Genomic DNA, 12461 nt, shown 5'->3' with positions numbered 1-12461 from the left:
TGGAAACTGTGGGAGAACAGTGACATACCATAGTGTGCGTCTCTTTTCTTCCTGTTCTTTCAGACTTGTAAATACATGTGGCACGATGCTATCTTTAAGGATATCTTCTCGCTTCCCTATCCCACTCCTTGTACACTAGATCTGCACTGTTCATACATTCCACAATACCATACACTGACCCCTTTCATTTGTATGTTTCATATTTTCGAGCTGGTCCTGCATTCTCACGGGAAAAAAAATGTTGCCATGACTTTTGCTGTAACCCTTGTATATAGGTACCAGAGACATTTTTCTCAGAAACAAAAGAAAAAAAGGTCATTTTTTTGCACGATAGTGACACATGTCAGATCGACCAGAGTCTCTAGGTCATGGTTTTTTGATTTGGATGAAATTTGGCATGAAGGATCAATCATGTCTGTAAAACTTGTATTCCAAATATTAGGTTCCTCCGATAAATAGTTCTGGGGAAGAAGGTGCAACAGAAATGTGACCCAAATCTGGGAAATGAATCTCAGAGCTAACTTCATGACTCCATAGCTTTAGAACTATTGATCACTGCCTAGTGATATTTACACACCAAACCAACCTCTCACCAAGAAACACGTGTATTGCATGAAAATACCCTCAGCCTGTTTATGATAGCAAATAAAATACCCCAAAATATGCCTTAAAAAGCCTTATGCATAAAAAAATAAATATCTTGTGTGCCTGCTGTTACAACTGTAATCCAACCAGGAAGGTGGCATTAATTTTTCTAGTAACCCTGATGTGAGCTCAGTATGCACACATTATGTCGTCTTCATATATATCACCCAATCCATATTATATGTGGCTGAATATGCAAGAAATTGAAAAATCACTGGAAATTGGTGGATTTTGGAAATGGAGTAGCACAAAAGAGACAAGAGAGATCCAAGCCAAGTTGCATACACTACATAACTAGACCTTCCTCTATGTGTGTCAAAATTTCAACTTGTTACTGCAAGGCCCTAGTGTACAGGCCCAGGGCGTTTTCAGTGGGAAGTTTAAAATTGCGCAAGGGTTTAAATAAAGATTTATATCTCCATAACTACAAATGCTGGAGTTACAAATTATAGCTTGTTTCTTTCAGTGCAATCTCAACTACACGCCTATTGTTGAAATAATCACATTTGCACTAACCAAATAAAAGAAGAAGAAGAAAACGAAATTTAATCTTATTTTTTCATTACAAAATTTCAATTTCGTCGGTCTCCCACATAGGCAACGCCAGGACGTGAGGGTTCAAAATAGTTCCTTCGTATTGCTTGATATGTATTTCATTCTTGTAGCAAGAATTGTGCACTTACTGATGATACTTTTGTAGAAAAATATTTTCGAATATAAAAGTTTTGCTTTTTAACGGGAAATTCAAAATTCCAGAATTTGTTATCTCGGAAACTATGAATCCTAGAGTTAAAACTTATAACTCGTTTTCTTCCGTACACACTAGACAATATGCCCATGGTCGAATAAACTTAATTTTCATTTATCAAGTAGAAGAAGAAGATGAAAGTTAAATAAAACTATATTTTTAAGAAATTTAAATTTCATTAAGCCTCCACATAGGCAACGCCGGAAAGTGATGGTTTAAAACGGAACCTGCATATTGCTGGATATGTTTCATTCTCGTGGCAAGAATTGCGGACTTGCTTCTGATACTTTCGGAGAAAAATATAATTTTTAATGAAAAAGCAGTAATTTTTTTTTCGGGTGAAGTTGCACTCACCCCCCCCCCCCAATATATTCATAATCATATTGAACTTTACTAAATACTAATAGGATGCTTAAGGCTCTTTGTGTGGCACTCAAGACATGTACCTCTTAACATTGCCTGAGTCACAGTATGCTCCAAAAGTCGAAAAAAACAAATGTGACACATTTTGCGTCTCTGCTTTTATGGTTTAAAAACATATATTGGAACAGATGACCACTTTTTGTGACAATCCCAAAATTGAGCTTTAACCTCGCAAAAAATTACTAGAAAGGAAGTAGACGATTATTTACAGTTCTTTAGACATACATTAACAGGTTGAATTGAAAATCATAGGACACCCTTTCATTTCAGAAAAGGAATGGATAAGCTATACAAGGATACAAGCTATAATTTGTAACTCCAGCATTTGTAATTACGGAGATATAAAGCTTCATTTAAAACCTTGCGCAATTTTAAACTTCCCACTGAAAACGCACTGGGCGTTTAAGGGTCTACCTTTACTGTGCACTAGGGCCTTGCAGTAACAAGTTGGAATTTTGACACACATTAGAGGAAGGTCTAGTTATGTAGTGTATGCAACTTGGCTTGGATCTCTCTTGTCCCTTTTGTGCTACACCATTTCCAAAATCCACCAATTTCCAGTGATTTTTCAATTTCTTGCATATTCAACCACATATAATATGGATTGGGTGATATATATGAAGACGACATAATGTTTGCATACTGAGCTCACATCAGGGTTACTAGAAAAATTAATACCACCTTCCTGGTTGGATTACAGTTGTAACAGCAGGCACACAAGATATTTATTTTTTTATGCGTAAGGCTTTTTAAGGCATATTTTGGGGTATTTTATTTGCTAACGTAAACAGGCTGAGAGTATTTTCACACAATACACGTGTTCCATGGTGAGAGGTTTGTTTGGTGTGTAAATATCACTAGGCTGTGATCAATAGTTCCAAAGTTATTGAGTCATGAAGTTAGCTCTGACACTCAATTTCCCAGATTTGGGTCACATTTTCTATTGCGCACCACCTTATTCCACAGGCTATGACTCTAGAACTATTTCTCGGAGAAACCTAATATTTGGAATACAAGCCTTCCAGACATGATTGAACCTTCATGCCAAATTTCATCCAAATCAAAGAACCATGACCTCGAAACGTTTTTGAAAATTGTCCATTTGACATGGAATGACCCATATGTTATACAATATGTACAAACTCTTTTCATCCTTCCTGTTCTGGCATTGTCTCCAAGGGGAATGGACAATTTTAAATTTCATGGAAAAAATTGAAAATATTTTTTCTCAAACAGTACAAAAAAAAAACGTAATTTTTTGAACAAGAGTGGCACATATATCATACAATACACAGAAACCCTTTTCAACACTCCCAACAACTGCAAAAAAAGTCTTTATAACTTGCATCATCTCTCTTCTTCTAAATACTAATGCACCATTATTTTTATCAGCATGTACTTACAGCTTGACTATACTGAACAAAAAGGGATATGATTTGAATTCTACCATTCGTAGTTTCTAAGATATTAACTTTTAATTGAAGCAATACACAATTTCAAATTTCATGCCAAAACACCCTGTGTGTTGAGGCTAATACTGTGTAAACAGCCTGTACATTTAAAGGTTAAAACTGATTTTTACACCATAGCAACTTGGAGGAAATAGTCAAATATCATCTCTCATCTCATGCAATGTTTGATTCATGGTGTAGTGATGCATACTCCACCCAATGTCAAACCATTTCTGCATCAGTTTGAGTAGTGGATCTAGTGAAAGATCACTCAATCTTACAACTTTCGTAATTTGTAAACTGCAATATTATCATGTTATTAAAGTCTCAGTTCATATGTGCCACTGATTTTTCACACTGCTTCTTCATCTCTTGGTGTGGCTATGCAAACTGGAAATAGCTCCCCCCCCCCCAGCTGCCCTTTCCTCCCCTCTACTGATTGAGTACCTAGATAAAGGAAGAAGTTTCTTTTTTTGTTTCTTTGACCTGACAGTAGTCACATTCTCTCATATAGATCAATTTGTTTTCAAATATTCTCCAGAAAATCATCTGTTTTGAACTGTCTACTACAGATATCACATCTAAAATGTTTTGAATGACATTGTACCAAAATTTGCTGAAAAAAATTTAGGGTTGATGTTTAGGGTTGGTGCTACATAGCTTTTGGAAGTATCAGGAACAGTCTACTGCATGTCAACATTGACAGTCAATATGTGTCTTCACTTTCAAATGATAAAAAGGGCTAAGAAAGATTCTGGTTATAAGTGCAGAAACAACATCTGTCAACATTAGGAATGGTCTGAATCAATACCAAAACCAGTGGTCAGAAGCAGCATGCTACTTGTAGCGTCGCTACAAAATTTATAGCTGTAGCTGTAGCAACGCTACATTTTGAAATTGTAGTGGTAGCAGTAGCGAAGCTACAAAATTCCTGTAGTTGTAGCGAAAACTTCGCTACAGCTACTTTTTTTCTCAGCATTTTGAGGTGAATTTTGAATGTGGCAACAGCATCAGAAAAAATCGACAATAACCCTTCATTTTGCAGGAGGTTCATAAAGACAAAGTCTATTACATGGAAATACAGATTATCTAGATTGCACATTATAGATATGTGCATGTTATTTAATTAGTATCTGAATAATTCAGATATCCAGATAACTAACTGACATATATGAATACATTCCAGCTAACAGCTACATTTTTTTGAGCTGCATCACTATTTTGGGGAGAAACATGCCTTGTTTGCTGCACCGCTGGAAAAAAGTGCCTCGTTTGCATCATCCCTGAAAGAAATCCTGTGGATATCCATGGTGTAAGAGACACCAAAATGTCATTAATTGCTGTGTAAAACACAACTTGCAGTGAAAAAAATGAGTGATGGATTTTCCACTGCACTGACAAAGGAATAGTGCCAGCAATAAATGGCTCAGTACGTTAACAGCATTGATCATTGCCTGTATATAGGATCCCACCAGCAAGAAATTATTCTTACAATTGATTGATTTGGTGTTTTAAGTCTACTTTATGCACAGTAAGGCTAATCGGGACTGGACCTACAGTTTAAAGTGGGATCCGAACCACTATGTACCTCCACCGGGTATCGAACCCGGGACACCTTGATTACAAGGCGAGGATGCTACCACTGCGCCATCGGGAGGCCAATTATTCTTACAAGAATGATAGAGTTTCTGGACTTACAATTATTTTCGCGATAATATTTGTTTACAAATTTTAAAATTACAATATGTTTAGAACACTCGAGTTTACACGACAGTTTCCTCAATATATTGTATCATATTGTAAAAAGTATGTATGAGTTATTGACTTTCCTGCAGAAAGGACAATTTTATTTAGTTAATATACATAGTTTTCAAATTTATATATTTTTCCTACTTTTGCGTCACTTTTCTGTAACTTTTGCTAATCATGACATCATCATCCTTCCCCGTTTTTTGCCTCTGACTGGGTTGGCACACATGTCAAGCCCCTACATTATTTCCTCGTCTTCCACCACTCCTCTTTTTCCACAGTGTTCCAATCTTGTCCTCTTCTCCTAACACTCTCCACTACCTGCTCTTTCCACCAACATCTTGGTCTCACCCTTGGCCTTATTCCCACTCCTTGTGCATTATAATATCTTACTGGTAGTCTTTCTGCATCCATCCCCTTCATGTACCTGAACCATCTCATCTGTGCATGATCTATCCTGTCCTGAAGCTTCACCACACCCACTGTCTATCGGATCTCGTCATTCCTTATTCTATCCCTTCTATTTTTTGTCTCTTAATGTCACGTAATTATTGGCACATAGTATGTGCATTTCATAGGTACATCCCTGTTCCATATTAATCTTCAAACGCTTTGATATAGTCCACCACCCATTTGTCCTCTTCTGTTTACCTCCTCATCTATTCTTCAACTTTTCTCAATCATGACAATGAGGATGAATGGTTTATTTAATTATTCTCTTATCTATAGTCGCTTTCTGCCACTGTTGGCTAATTGTGAGAACGAGGAAGAACGATGAATGATGAGCAGTGTGGGGAATAGCATCTTTCCTAGTTTTTGTTTTGAGTCCATTTTATGCATAGATAAGCTGATCGAGACTGGTTCCGAGCCACTATGTGCATCCGCTGGGTATCGAACCTGGAGCCCTTTTGTAAACAAAGGACCCCAGGTACTTTTAATTCAAAATGCTGCCTTCATATCAGTCTATTAAAAAATGAAATATTTATTTTCAAGAAAAATACCAAATTTCATTTGTGTATAGTTGTAATCATTAATTTGGGTAACACCCTAATTGCAATATTCATATATCACATTTGAATTGAAATGCCACTTGCATAGGTATGTTATTCTCAAAAACTATAGTAAAAATAAGTAACTGAAGTAACACTGCTATCAAAATTATCGAATGACGGGAATCATGATAATAAATAACAGAATCTATTTACCAATAGTAGGGGATTTTTTAATATTCACATGGTTGTTTTTAAGTTGTTTTCTATGCAGAAGTAGCACAAAAAGTAGCGAAGTAGCGAGTAGCGAAGAGGAGTAGTGTAGCAAGCTACTTTTTGGTAAATGTAGCTGAAGCTGTAGTGAAGCTACATTTTGGAAGGGTACCTGTAGCTGTAGCGAAGCTACTTTTAAAATGTAGTGTTCTGATCACTGACCAAAACCAATACTCTCACCCATTCCCACCAGTCAGCCCCTGTGGTGGAGTGGTTAGCACATCGCACTAAACACCAGGGGTCCCGGGTTCGAATCCCAGCCTGGGCATGGATGTTTGTCAGTGTCCATACATCAATTCCATCATGTCATCACTCATCCCCATCTTCGTAAATTAGCCAAAAAGTGGCACAAAAAGTGAAGTAAAATAAAGCAAATCAATCACTCACCCATTCCCACCAATACAGATTCCAACACTGATACTTGAAAATTGTATCAATTTAAAGTAGGTCATAATATTTAAAATTTTAATATACATTTTCCGTTTGAACTATTACATTGATTTACCAAAGCTTTACTTTTTTAAAAAAATGTAATTTCACAAACACATAATCACAGATTCTATCTCCTCATATTGTTGCATAACAAAATTTATTTCCAGGATATTTAGACTCAACAAAAGTGTCATGCAGCATTTTTACAAATACTGGAAGATAAATACAGAGAAACTAGTACCCACTTTATCGACGAAACTGTTTTTTCTTTGTTCTATTAATTTCAGTGGCCACTGCCACCATGCTCGTTGGAACTCGTTACAAGTTTACTAGAGTATAGTTTCTCTGTATTTATCTACTACCGCGTCCCTCATTTCCCAATTATGAACTGTGAGATATGTAGGCAGATTCCAGATTAACAGATGGTATTGGTGGATTATCTTCTAACTGGTACATTACTTCTAACTGGTACATTGTTATCTGTATCAGCACAGTCACAGGCAAAATGAAAGAGGATATGACAGAAGACGTAAGTTTAATATACTTCCAATAACAATGTAAACAGACCTGATTGCAGAGGCATGTATGTCCCTGCTGCCCCGACTGTAGGCTGATGCATGTACCATGGCCACACAGCTCCTCTGAGCTTCCACTTGAACAGTCATTGCTCCTCTGCATGCAATGAACTCCAAAAAATCCTTGCCTACACAAGCACCTGTAACATAAAACAAAAATATCATTAGAAGCTAACTGAAAATCCATTATTCTGAATATAACTAATTACCTAGGTGTAATTCTGGTATTGACTCAGTAGTTTGAGGACAACTGGGGAACTATTTGAAAACGACTCCGATCTCGAAAATCACGAAATGGTGACGATGGCACACAATGCACTGACAACACATCATTCAATGAAAAGGGAATTGACAGGCCTTGGCCCTTAATGGACAGTTTGCATGGAGTTCAGTTTACATGTACAGGGTGTCCAAAAAGTCCCGTGCCATAAGCAAAATGGTAAAATTGTGATAAAATTAATTTTGTTGTTCTTTGGAGCCGTCAAATGGGCCCCATGCTCGCCATATTTGAATCAGATGCACTATGCTTTTTGAGGTTATGTTAAATCTCTGGTGTACAAAGTGAAAATGCACGATATGGCTCATCTTCGCACAAGAATCAAGGACGTATGTGAAGTCATTGGCCCAGATTATGTCCCCCGTGTGCTCAACAATTTGCGATTCTGCCTACAAACATGTGTGGAACTCAACGGAAAGCACATTGAACAAATACTGTGATTTTGGCTATGGTGCGGGACTTTTCAGACACCCTGTAGATATTAGGGATGTGATGAAGCCGATTACTGATATATGAATATAGAACAAAATTGACATATCACAGTTGGTACTGGCATTGATAAATATACTATATTTAAACTGATACTGGTACTACATTTCTTCTACTGGAAGACTGCATCACTGAGCAAAGTGGTGTCATTCTGGTGAGGATCAAGTGTGAACTCCCGTCATACAGAAGCTGAATCAATGGTGTTTCGTGTGAGAAATAATTGAAGATTACTTCCTCAAACATCATTTCCACATTAGAAACTTGTCACAAACAGATTCTAGTGACTCCTGGGCACTGCGTAAAACACATATATATAAACAGGAGTAAATACAAATTATGTCCACAGGTTTTTCAATATTTGCAGAAAAACACCATAAACAACTTCGTTAAAAATTGTTTCCAGAGTGTAAAACATTTACTATCAGATGTTTCCACCAGCCAAATTGCATTTCTTTAGCATTAATATTTTTTTTAAAAAATGTATAAAAGTGAAATGGCTGTTCCTCATGATATTTTACCTTCTATGGATATGTTTTGCATCAGCGAGCAAACCGGCTCCATTCTGGTAGTGGTCGTGTGCATCACACAGGAGCCATATCATCCATATTTGTTGTGAGAAATAATGAAAATTAACTTCCAGATCGTTGTAAATCCATAACATAATTATAGCTGCTGCTCCACTTCTGGATATTTGCAATGCTTCCCCTGGAAAGCCCGCTTCTTGGATGGGGCTGCCTTCAGCTTTTTTTCTTGCAACATGCCTTACTTGCATTAAAACTGCTTTCAATTTCCTCTTAAATTGTGTACATTTCCTTTGAAATACTGTATAACATACGAGCCTATCAGTTCTCTACATCATAACTGCAAGCAAATATTTAATCTGCATGTATGTTTACTTACTCATAAGATCCTTGTGTATTTCTGCATGTAGCTCCATTCTGACAGCCCAGGCCTGTTCCAGCAAAATGGTAGCATTCATTAACATCCTCATTGCACAAGGAACCCTGAAAAATAAATATTTAAATTTGTAACATGCACAAACTGGTTTATCAAAGAACATTTACATTGTTCATATAAATACACTTTGAACATCTAATATATTAAAAGCGTGCATGCGTGCGTGCATGTGTGTGTGCGTTTGCAGATTGGTCGATACGGGGAACTGCATGTGCTTACACATCTTTTTTATGGGGAACCAAATCGTTTCTGGGGAACTGACTGCAGTTCCCTGCAAAAAAAAAAAAATGCCCAAAAACCATTGCAAAATGACGTTATAATACCGTGGGAAAAGTTTTACATGAATATTTGATGTTCCCCAGAAAATCGATTTTCAACGAGTTGCCTGTGTTAACCGTGTGTAACTTTTAGTTCATATTCTGCTATCCAGAGGTCTCTGGAAATGCTGCTTGGCATGTGTCTCAGTATCAGATGTGTTTCGCTCTGCAGCACGGCCAGCTCCGTGACCGCAGACGATGGATAGAGGGAATTTCCTTTGATGGAGAGATTTTTTTTTTTCGGATGGAAGAAAACTTGAAGGGGCAATGAAACAGTGTGAAAGGAAGTAATAGTCCTCAAAATTCTGCTCTGCAACATCTGAGATGCTATTTCGCTTCATTACAGCTTTATCTGCGAATGTTCTGGCGATCCAGACGATTTTAAAATGCTTCAAATTGAGGGATTGTTTTCAAATTTTGTGTGGGATTTCGTGTTTCTCACTTCGTCCGCTCTGCTCATGCCGCGTAGTTAAGCAGCTGGATTGCTTTTCTTAAAAATGGACACGAGATCCAAGAAAAGAAGAATAAAAGAAGGTAAGTTTTCTTTATTAATTTAGGTTTGTTCTATTAACATTTGGTCACCTGTGTCTTTACATTTTAGTGCAGCTGAACTTGATTTGTTCGACAAGACTGAAAACAAGTAAAAAAATTTACAAACGTTCATAAATTTTTGTATGTCGTGCACATGTGTTGGAATATTCGATTTTAATAATACGTTTTAACACTCACAGGTGGCACATTTTTTACAGCGGATGTTAATTTAAAGAAAAACATTTGTTCTTCAGCAATACAGATTACAAGGTAACTTAAACAAATTACGTTAAAATATATAATTCGTGCTCGTGGATGAAAATTCCAGTAAATTTATTTGCTTTCTCAATATTGTAAGCAAACACACGATGTGAACATTGAAAAAGAAACGAAATTTCAGGGCTGTTTACCCACCGTACCCCCTCTAGAATTACGTTGGAATTTATATTAATCGACAGATTTTGATGTTCTTATGTAATATAAAATTAGTTCCAGTGCGCGGAAAACACAAATAACGGAGATATTCGATCATAAAGTATGACCCGCGTAAGCAAAAACCTAGTGCTTTCACCGCTTTTTATTAATAAAACCCTTTGTATGCACACTCAAATAGCGAACGAACACGTTTATAATAACTATTGGCACCAAACTTAACAATCCTAAGCTAACTACGTAAATTTATAAATGCTGTTGTGAAATGTCGTTTTGGTTGCTAGATTCACTTGTACGAAACTTTCGAGCTGTACTTCACTGTAAAGTAACATGTTAAGATAACAGACGCACTTTGCTTCACAATAACATTTCCGCGAGTTAAAATCAAATGAAAACTTTCATAAACAACAAAATCTTCATATACCATGCGCAATATTTCACTTTCTCTATGGATCAAGGGTACCAAATCATCTTTCACTTTTGCTTATAATTGCTGGTAACTATGTATGTTTAATTCCTAATTTATCATGGTCGACAGTTTTTTGATTTCTAATTATGTATGCTACCATAAACTTGAGAGTCTTGGTGATAACGTACTGTGTGTTTTCTGGAGAACAGTCTGTTTTCCTTCCGCATGTGATTGTGAGCAACCATTCATTTACTGCCATTCAATTCATGCGCTTGAGGTGCTTTCCTTGTTAGGTTAGGAGGGTCAGGTTTAAGGCTCTTAGCATTAAAATAATGCATCTACTGCTTTGAACACCTGATAATATAATATCTGATCTGGAACACAAAAGCCCTTGAGCCTCCTATGAAAAAAATTAAAAAAATAATTGTCTGACTCGACCAGAAACCAAGAACTCCTGCTCACACAAGTTACATTTCAATCATAATTTCTCAAGCAAATAATACTTAGCGAAGCTTTTAATTTTGCTAATTAATTTGCCCAAGCTTCGAACTTGCTCCCACAATCATTTCTAGTATTCTAAAGCACTTAATAATGCTCCTATAAAAATTGCAAAAAAAATGATTAGGCATTCGGAACTTATATCCTTTATGTGTTAAAGTTAGTAAAGTGTAAACAACACATACTTTTAATGGCTTACATCTTTTTCATAATTGCTATTTGTTTCGATGCGTGCAGTGTTCAATCGTAGGATTAGTCTTCCTTCGCAAATACTATACTTACGATTTTCCCTTATGCCAGGCAAACACTGGAATGCATGTATCCCATTAAAACTGGTAGATTTCACTAAATTCTATTACAGATTTTGTTGTGTGTGTTGTGGAACATATTCAAATATATGATGTTACGTAAAGACTTGTTCAGAGCTGTGTATCTTGAATCAAGTTGTCATGTGTCTATTCTTACATTCACACATTCAAAATACTTATAAGCAGACAGTTGCAACTAGCACCCTGCACAAGCAAGCCTCTTTCTGTTCATAGCAGGAGATAAATATGTTCGCTCTGCAATATGTCAGCTTTGAAAAGCAGAGTTTCTGCCTCACAATGAAAAATGCTCAATCAGTTATGATTGTTACATTTATATTATCATGTGATGTACGTATTAACAAATATTAAATACATTTAAAAATTGCTCTTGTTTTTGAAGGAAGAATATAAGTATGTCACACAGAATATAGGCATTTACAAAATACATATCATTTATTTTTGCACAAACATTGTTGAAAATAAAGGACAAAGTTAATATTTCTATTATCAGTAGGATTTTGTGATATTTTATTTACCATCAATGATAGCAGGCTTACTTATTTTTAATTAATTATTTTGAAGAGTGCATTTTCTGTAATTCTAAATGCAATACAAAATGCTTAGTATGAAAGTTTTTATTCACAATACTAAGCACATTGTTTTCTATTTGGTTGAGGATTGCAACATGTTGTTACATCCTACTTGTTTCTGTATAGCAGGATACACTTCGTATTACTTTGCCATCTTACTCAGGAAGGTGATACACCTCCATAAATAAGGAAATAAGGGACAATATTTGGCAAATTGAACATTTCTGTGACGACCCTGCCATATTATATGTTGGATGTGCATGTGAATCATGAATCGTTTAAAAACCAGACTGTCTTATTTTAATATGAAATTTCATTTTTATCTCTTACAGATTGCTGGACTCTAGTCCAGTACTCGGAAGATAACA

The 12461-nt window shown here is 36.2% G+C and overlaps 1 protein-coding gene across 1 annotated transcript in view; it reads right to left on the bottom strand.

Annotated features, from left to right (window-relative positions):
* Positions 1 to 12461, bottom strand: part of LOC145978140 (cubilin-like) — a 416836-nt gene that overhangs the window by 343209 nt on the left and 61166 nt on the right. The window contains exons 6-7 of the mRNA XM_083110579.1: positions 8952 to 9055; positions 7278 to 7425 (exon numbers count right to left, since the gene is read on the bottom strand). Coding sequence (XP_082966705.1) covers positions 7278 to 7425; positions 8952 to 9055 — 252 coding nt within the window. The remainder of the gene's footprint in view (positions 1 to 7277; positions 7426 to 8951; positions 9056 to 12461) is intronic.

This window comes from Lepisma saccharinum, chromosome 24 (genome assembly GCF_977018435.1).
Source record: "Lepisma saccharinum chromosome 24, izLepSacc3.1, whole genome shotgun sequence".
Lineage (NCBI taxonomy): Eukaryota > Metazoa > Arthropoda > Insecta > Zygentoma > Lepismatidae > Lepisma > Lepisma saccharinum.
Note: the sequence above shows the minus strand (reverse complement) of the source record. Positions and strands in the feature narration are given on the sequence as shown.